This window comes from Lathyrus oleraceus, chromosome 5 (assembly GCF_024323335.1).
Source record: "Lathyrus oleraceus cultivar Zhongwan6 chromosome 5, CAAS_Psat_ZW6_1.0, whole genome shotgun sequence".
Taxonomy (NCBI): Eukaryota; Viridiplantae; Streptophyta; class Magnoliopsida; order Fabales; family Fabaceae; genus Lathyrus; species Lathyrus oleraceus.
The window spans coordinates 534603595-534612646 of NC_066583.1; the positions used below are offsets into that span (position 1 = coordinate 534603595).

A 9052-nucleotide genomic window follows, 5' to 3' on the forward strand; every position below is an offset into this window, starting at 1 on the left:
GAAGCAATCACATAGAGATGAGGTTCCATTATCTTCGAGGGCAAGTAGCAAATGAGAAGCTGGACTTGGAATACTACAGAACTGCAAATCAGATTGCAGACATCATTACAAAGGTTATGCGGGTTGAATTGTTCAAAAGATTAAGAACAACGTTGAATGTAGACAACTTAGACACAATGAATTAGGTGGTGTATTAAATATGCATTTCTTTGTGTCAAACATAATTATAAGTTCAACAAAGTCGAAGTGTGTGCGATCGACACAGTCGAACAAAGTATGTATTAATTGTATTCGATGGAAAGTCGAATACATCTTTTTGAAGTTTATGTTAGTTACTTCTTTTGAGAATTACTTGGTGGACAAGTTATCTCATTATATCTTATTATTGTAATGTGTCAAATAAGAGAAATTCAATAAGATTAAATGTAGAGAGAAACTATGTAGAATTTGATCCACCTTCTTACTCATTCTCCAAAACTCTAATTTCTCTTTTCTTCCAAATTTACTTTGATAGATTGTTTGTCTTCTCAAATCATTGTGCACGAGAATCATCTTAAAACAAAAGAGTAGTTGAACCACTCGAGTCAAGAGTGAGGAACGAGACGAGCGATCTATCAAAAAGATTGATTCTCGATCAATCAAGATCGATAAGAATTATCTCCAAAATTGGGGTTAATTTCAACAATATGGGTAGTACCCACGTACTGGTAATGTCTGAATGTGGTGTTTTGAACACATGGTTCGTTATGGAACTTTTTCTATAACTTTATACAAGTTGTTTCTTAATCCTTCTCTACTCGACTTAAAGACTTTTCATTAAACTTGTATTGTTATTCTGTAAATTCATTCTATACATCAGTTTCTATCATTACATGATTACAACTTGTTGATATCATGGTGATTTTTTTTTGACAAAATTGACACCATGTATGCACATTCAATTCATATTTCATAATGATAATCTACGTTGCCAATCCTTTTAGGACTACTTGTGTTGTGATCATCTTCATCATTGACGCTACTCAAGATTGCTGTGGCATAAATGTTGTCAAGTTGAAGATTTCTTGTTGTTGTTTTTGTGGTTTGGAGTTTAATACTAGTGGTCTGTGGGCCAGGTCCATACCCTCCATTTCTGCTTCTATCAACTTGTTTAGCTTTATATTTATGGTTAACACATGTTCTGCTCATATCAAGAAAAACAAAATATTAGTTCATGTTTATGCACAAGAATATACGATTACTTGATGATAATATTAGTCAAATATTTATATACACTTACATTGTAATAGTCATAGGTTTTGTAGGAGAAGATTTATAATTGGTTGTTCGCAGCAGTGGCATTTGTATGAAACTAGTAGCAGAAAGAGCCATGAGAAAGTGTTCTTTTTATTATAAACAAACTTGATTTCCCGTTCTTTCAGAATAATTAATAACGCGGAAGCTTGGTTATAGTAGAAAATGTTAGTGTGTTCTGTGCTTTGAAAGATTGAAGGTTATTTATAGGAAAAGTAGTAGGTAGGAATTATTGAAGACAAATACAAGGCATAAGTTTGAAAGTTTCAATCTTGAACACTTCAATTTAATTATTTCTATGTGTTCATGGTCAAACTTTTGTCCTGGCTAGTGGTACACTATTTGACTAGCAGGATGTCTTTTGTATACTTTATAATAAAGGGACATTGTAATATGAAATCACAGAAAGGGTCCAATACGGTTCTTTACTATTTTTACTAAAGTTTTTTTTTTTATAATAATATAAAATGGGAAGAGATGTAATATGTGAGTTCAAAAAGATGTAATACGAGACTTTGAACTATTTTCTTTTTCTTCTTTCAAAACTTTTAGAGGTATACCGTGTACTTGGTTGATAAATTCTAGGGGTGGTATAAGGGTATTTCATCTCCGCTTCAGTTCGTCTCGTAAAAATTTGTAAAAAAATTTGTAAAAAGAGGCATGTGCAGTTGAGAGTGCGGCCAAAATCAATTTTCCTTCATTTTCTCAACTGTTACATCCACGATTTCAGCTCTGTTCACAGGATTTTAGCACGATTTTGGGGCATTTTCAGAGCCCAAATTTACTATAAATACCATTGTGATAAATTGTAGAGGGGATCCAAGCTCATTACAACACTATATTTACTTGTTTTAAAGCATAAAGATTCCACATTAGGGTGATTATCCAACTTTATATTTACGCACTTGAAGCATTTATTTTGTAGTTGTTTTAATTTTGTTGTTGTATTTTAATTCCTGCACTATTGTTTCCATTCCATTGTTGTACCAAATCAAAAGTCTCCATTCCAAGCAATTATTTTATGCAAAATTTCATGTTTCATTTATTTAGCAAGTTCTTTACTTTACTAAATTTTATTATGTTTGTCCTAAATACAGTTGTTTACATTACCATGTATGAGTAGTTCAATAGAGTCTGACACATGATGAGTACTTTACCGATTTATTTTATACGAGTTGTTTGAATATTTATTTGTAACGAGAATAAAATGATGTTTTATAATTTCTTCTTTTAAAATAGAAAATGTTTACTACGAAAATAGAAACATCGAGATATAGGTTGCATATTGAAATGATAGAATTGATATCTGATGTAGAAATTCAAATGATAGGTTCTTAGGGCATGCAAAAGCAGGGTCAGAATTGATAAAAAGAATATATAAGTTTTTCGTTTTGAATTTTCTATGCAGAGAAGAAAAGACTTACTACGAAAGTAGGAATGTAGAGATACAATTTACGTACCGAAATGGCGAAAAACGGTATCAGACCTTGTTGTTCAAAATTTTAATTTAAAAATAGCGAAAGACATTTTAAACTAACAAGGATCTATTTTTAACTTGTAAAAGAATTTTCAAACTCGAATTTTACACTACGGAAGCTAGTACTTTACGGGTTTAAGGTCCGATAAACGCGCTGACGAAAGTGGACGTTACTGCTTGTTAATATTTTCTATAGATAATAAAATTGTTGTTATAATTCAAAGTTGTCATTCATATGAATAAAATTGGTTAATATGAGTCTTGTTTTGATCTTTCATTATTAATATCAATTTAAATCCGTCAATTTTAATTTTTGCATAAAACCAACAATTCGAGTCGCCTTAGCTAAATATAGGAACAATAGATAGGGATAATTATAATTGGTCTACGTGGATTCGAAAATCTTTTATACTATAACTGATATAGTAGTATACTTGTGGCTTATCAAGTTTTTAGTGTCGTTGTCGGGGACAAATTCTACAATATCGCGAGTCTGTTGTTACATTGTATAGACTAGGCATATTTTTATATGTTAATTAATTTTCCCCACTTTCGGTTGTATGTGAAGAAACCAAAGCTCCGAGAATCTAGGCAATCGATCGACGAAATTGAACGCTGCCAACATGTTAGACGTCTATTACAGCAAATCTAAGGAGAAATGGAAGAAAACGGCAATTGCCGCTTAAGGATTTTGCTTTCCCCTTTGAGTACAAAACTCTAGTATTGTTAATCTTGCGATCCAGGTTAACAATTTTGAGTTAAAACTCCCTCTGCTGCAGATAGTGCAGTAGAACCAATTTACCGGTAACTCGACGGAGGATCCGAATATGCATCTTTCTGTCTTCGTGCAATTCGTCGATACGCTAAAGAGCAAAGGTGTTGGTCCCGAATTCATTCACATACGTCTATTCCCACTCTCCCTCAAGGACAGAGTTATAGCATGGCTACAATCCCTACTTTCAAATTCCATTATGACACAGAATGAACTTAAAAAGGCGTTCCTCACTAGATACTTCCCACCGAGCAAAATGATGCAACTTAGGATCGCTTTAGGCAGACTGATGGTGAATCGATATTTGAAGCGTGTGAGCGATATAAGGAATTGATGAGAGCCTGCATGAACCATGGATTAGAGAAGTGGCATATAATTCATATATTCTAAAATGGTATACTTCATAACACAAGAATGAACATTGATGCAACTTTTGTGGGTCTCTTATGAATAAGTCATTCAACGATGCCTACGTAGTTATCGAAAACATGGCTAAGTACCACCACCAGTGGGGGAGTGAACGAGCTCCCATATAAAAAGTGCAACTAAGAGGAGGGATGTACGGAGTTATAAACTTCTTGCATATGAATGCTAAAGTGGGTGCCATATATCAAAAGCTAGACAACCTGAGCATCAACCCCGTGGCTATCGTAGCTATTGTGACTCCTAATTGAAAAATTTGTGGAGTCCCTGGATACATTATTACTGAGTGTTAACTTTTAGCTGAACCCACGCCAAACCAGGTAAATTACACGCAAGGAAACCCATAATCCAACACGTATAATCCTGGATGTGAAATCATCCCAATTTCTCCTACAAGAACACTAATTATACGTTTGTTGCCAATCCTGCACCCCCTGCTTCTTCACTCAGACTTCAAGGACAAATGGGTTCCACTACTGCTCCTAGAAATTCAAACTTGAGGTTATGATGAATAATTTTCTCATGAAGCATACCCAACAGAATGAGGATTTCAAGAACCAGAACATCCACAGTAATGAAGTGATAAGATAATTTGCGACTAAGGTTGATACCATGGCTACTTACAGCAAGTTGCTTGAGACACAAATTTCACAAGTAGCCCAGCAACAAGTGTTTACAAAAGCACTTGCTGGAATTTTTCCAGGGCAACCTAAACCCAACCCAAAAGGGCGTGTGAATGTTATAACGCTGCAAAGTGGCAAAGAGATGGAGATCACTACTAATAAGAGGGATGAAGGAAAGGATATTGTGAGTGAATTTGTAACATCTGAAAAGGAGGGAGAGTCAACACCACCTACGCGCGATGTAGTTGAGGAAGAAAAGGAAGAATCGTATGTGCTTCCCTAGCCATATACGACAAGAGACCTTTCTCTTCCGAACACTTAGACGACGTCTGTAGGCATTTGGTGTTTATTTTTAATGCGCTAGTTGAGAAAGGGGGTGGTATTGTATTAACTCGTCTTTGATGGTGTAAATATATTTTGTGAATATTTTGTAAAATAAATACAGGTCTGTAAAACAAATACTGGTTTGTAAAATAGATTTGTCAAACAAATACAGTTTATATAAATATTTAGCTATATATATGTATAATATACAGGTTCTGTAATATAGGAAAAAAGAAAAAGAGTATCTAATCACAGTTATTTATATCAATCGTTGTTATAGATAGACGACAAAATATTATAAATCATACAATCACAGGGTTTCAAACCCATGACCTTTCGCTTTATATCACAATGATTGTATACTTTGACCGTTGTGATATATAGTGCGCTACCTACTTTATCACAACGGTCCTACACTCGTGGTTGAAAGCATCATACATACAGTCACACCGTACCTAACAACGGTTGGTCGGACATGGTTGTATCATTTTTCCAACCGTTATGATAGGGTTTTTTCGTACTAGTGATTGTTGATACTTCTACTGTTGAAAGATTCAATTACGTAGTATAATTTAAAATATTTTTGTATTGCATGTATTTCTTAAAAAACATGTAAATTATTGTTATAATATGTAGTTGTTTAATTTATTATCTGTTGAACTTGTAGATATTCACAAACACCTCATCGTATGAAAAAGAGACAATTGACCACATTCGACAACTTTGGGCTCAATGTTTTTTGGAAATGGTTGAAGAACAAAAGGTTGAAAAGCAAAATCTACAACAAGACCAAATGCAAATGGTTGAAGTGCATGAGCACCAAGAAGACATAAATATATTTCCAAAACCAAAGCGAAGGAGGAGAAATTATATATATATATATATATATATATATATATATATATATATATATATATATATATATATATATATATATATATATAAAGTTTTGTTCCATTAATATTTTGTAGCTTTTATATGAAGAAAGCCTTGGAATATTTCGTTGTAGTTATATGAAGAAATATTATGATTTTCTATTATGAGATAATATGATTTTATTGTATGATTTTTTGGTATTAGATAATATGATTTTGATGTAAGACTTATATATGATAATGTTAGAATATGTTTGTTTTGGTTCTACATTTTGTTTACTTAATGTTCAGCGGTATACAAAAATACTTGATTAAATAAAATAGGGTGTAAATGAAATTAAATATAGTATAATTATGAAATATTTGAGACCAGTAATAACTAAAATCGGGTTTAATATATCATAGTTTTACACCTTATTTAAAGAAAATAGGGTGTAAACTTGTCGACATTCATAGTAAATATTATTTATTTTACACCCAATTTTTATCAAATGGAGTGTAAATTCATTTGATTTAAATGTATATATGTACAAATTTACACTCGTTTTCTATAAAACAGGGTTGTAATATGCCATATATTTATACTTGTTCTACATATAAAAAAGGGTCTAATATACCATTTATTTACACCCGTTTAAACCGGGTGTAAATTCGTCAAACATTTCTAACCCTTTGGATTCACCCCTCTAATAACGGGTGTTAAATGTATAAAAAATGAGTGTCAATTCCTCTTTCTCCACTAGTGAGAAACTCTCATAACCCCCATCACAAAGCTCTTTGAAAATTTCCCCAAGATTTTCATTAGAGCCTAAGTGAACTCGACCTCCTCCTTCCCTGCAACAATTTGTCACTAGAAGAGAAGGAGAAGAAGGAGATTTGTATGAGAAGAAGCAATAGAAAAAGAAGAAGGAAAATATCATAACCACTTATCTGATGGTTAGGAGGCTTCGTCGGAGTTCTCGCCAGAAATTTCGGGTTTCAGTGAGGTGTTTTTGCTCATTTTCCATGCATGTTTGTATTCCGCATTATATATTTGCTATTATTTTACCTTCAATTATTGTATCACTGTTGTAATTGAACGAAATATTGAAAAACAAATGGGGTTTGCATTGCATTGCATTGGGTTTGCATTTCGTAATCTGGGTGAAAAATCAAGAGGGGTTTGCATTACGGTTTTTTGGATTTTATGAGTTTTTGTTAAAATATTGGTTGGGGATGAACATGTTCTTGAATGTGTTCATCTTTTGTTCATCATCCTCTCTGTGGTTGATCGAAGAAGGAAGTGAAAATATGTGTTTAATGTGTTTGTGTGGTGGTAAGAGAGAGAGAGAGAGAGAGAGAGAGAGAGAGAGAGAGAGAGAGGCGAACATATGCGAGAGAAAGGGAAAAGAAGAATGAGCTCTCACGTGATCCTTTCCATACTTTACTCATTTCCTTATCTCTATTCATTTTCCCATGTGAAAAGTTGAGATCCCTTGGATGCGCATACTAGTCATTAACACACGGGACCCTGTCGTAACACAACATGCTTCGTTTCTGGCCCTTAGATATTGTTTGCATTTTGATCCAACATGTAAGGATAGAGTCAACATATTGACTCCTTGACCTCTTTGCTGGGCCAACACCTTTTGGGCCTTGCATGACGCCCTGGGCCAGTGCTATTTGCGCCCCCTCCATTTTATTTTTACTGTTCTTTTTGTTTGTTTTTCATTTTTTTGTTATTTGTGTTTGTTGGGCTTTGAGCCCATTCTTTTGCTATTTGCTTATCTCACCACCTCTCTCACAATTTCCTGCATCCTTTCCCTTTATTTATTTATTTATTTTATTTTAATCACTTGATTAATTACAAAAATTAATAAATAAAATCAATCATTTTTCCCAATAAAAACTCTTGATAAAAATCAAGGTTTTCAAATTCATACTCAAACTTTTTTCCATATCAAAAATCAAACAGTTTTCAAAGGAAAATCAAAACGCTTGATCTTATCAAGTTCATTTTTAAATCAAATAAAAAATACTTAGGGCCTGTTTGAAACACTTTTCAATTTTAGTTCTTAAAAATTATTTTTCAAATCTATTTTAAAAAAATATTTTTAAGAAGAAAATTAACAAAAAAATTTGTTTGATAAACTAATTTTTCAAAAACTGTTTTGAAAATATGAAAATGAAAAAACTTGTTTAATAATCTAATTTTTTAATAGTATTTTAAGAAGAGAATAAAATACATATTTTGTCATCTACTTTTAAAATCTATTTTATTGTATAAAATATTACAAATTTAAGAAAATTAATTGATATTTGATTGAATACAAATAATTGGGTTAAATCAATTTTTAATTAAGAAAAAATGGGATTGACGTTTAATAGAAAAAACAAATAAAAAATGGGATTGCACGTTTAATAGAAAAAAAATTATATAGTGAAAATAATTAAGAAACACAAAAAAAAATAAAACATATTTGGAAATGTTACTTATACATAAAAAGAGCATAAATAAAAGAAATATCATACTCATTCAAATAGTTTTTCTATTTTATTTTAAAAATATAAAAATGATTAAAAATACATTAATGCCATTAATGAAAGTTATAAATTTTTATGTTTTTTCTTCAAATTTTATAATACTAAAAACTGAAAAGTAAGAAGCAAAACACAACTAAACTATTTTACTTCTTTGCTTTTAAAAACTGAAAAATAGAAAAGAGTTATTACAAACACTTTTGCAAAACATTATATTCAAACAAGTTTTTAAATTTTAAATTTTCAAAAACTAAAAAAGAGTTTGTAAGATGCATTTCAAACAGGCCCTTAATCATTTCAAATCCTTTTTATAAATCGGATGAAAAGGGACTAGTTTGACGTATGCTTCTGTTCTTCCCGAGTACTTGGATGTCTGTTGTATAACTTGTCCTCCAAATACTTATCATCTTTAAAAAATTCTAATCTATTTTGCATCCAAAAAAATTCACAATAAAAATGGATGAAAAAAGACTAGTTAGGCACATGCCTCTCTTTATATATATATATATATATATATATATATATATATATATATATATATATATATATATATATATATATATATATATATATATATATATATATATATATATATATATTATATATATATATATATATATATATATATATATATATCAGGTATGTTATTCATACACCATCTTTTACACCAAATCCATACACCGTATACACTGTTCACCGTATTTATACGGTGAACAGTGTTTTTTTAATTAAAAACTAATAATTA

At 31.3% G+C, this 9052-nt stretch overlaps 1 protein-coding gene across 1 annotated transcript; it reads right to left on the reverse strand.

Annotated features, from left to right (window-relative positions):
- Positions 1 to 612: 612 nt before the first annotated feature.
- On the reverse strand, positions 613 to 1804 carry LOC127083034 (uncharacterized). The gene is made up of 2 exons (XM_051023260.1): positions 1280 to 1804; positions 613 to 1180 (listed from the first exon to the last, which is right to left on the reverse strand). Exons 1-2 carry the CDS (start codon positions 1369 to 1371, stop codon positions 943 to 945), a joined length of 330 nt encoding a protein of 109 aa, XP_050879217.1. The 5' UTR covers positions 1372 to 1804; the 3' UTR covers positions 613 to 942.
- Positions 1805 to 9052: the final 7248 nt, after the last annotated feature.

Excerpts from the sequence above, each read along its gene's own strand:
- LOC127083034 (XM_051023260.1), bottom strand. The coding sequence starts at position 1,371 with ATGGCTCTTTCTGCTACTAGTTTCATACAAATGCCACTGCTGCGAACA. Across the intron at positions 1,181-1,279 it reads AAACCTATGACTATTACAAT|AACATGTGTTAACCATAAAT; the intron begins GTAAGTGTATAT and ends TGATATGAGCAG.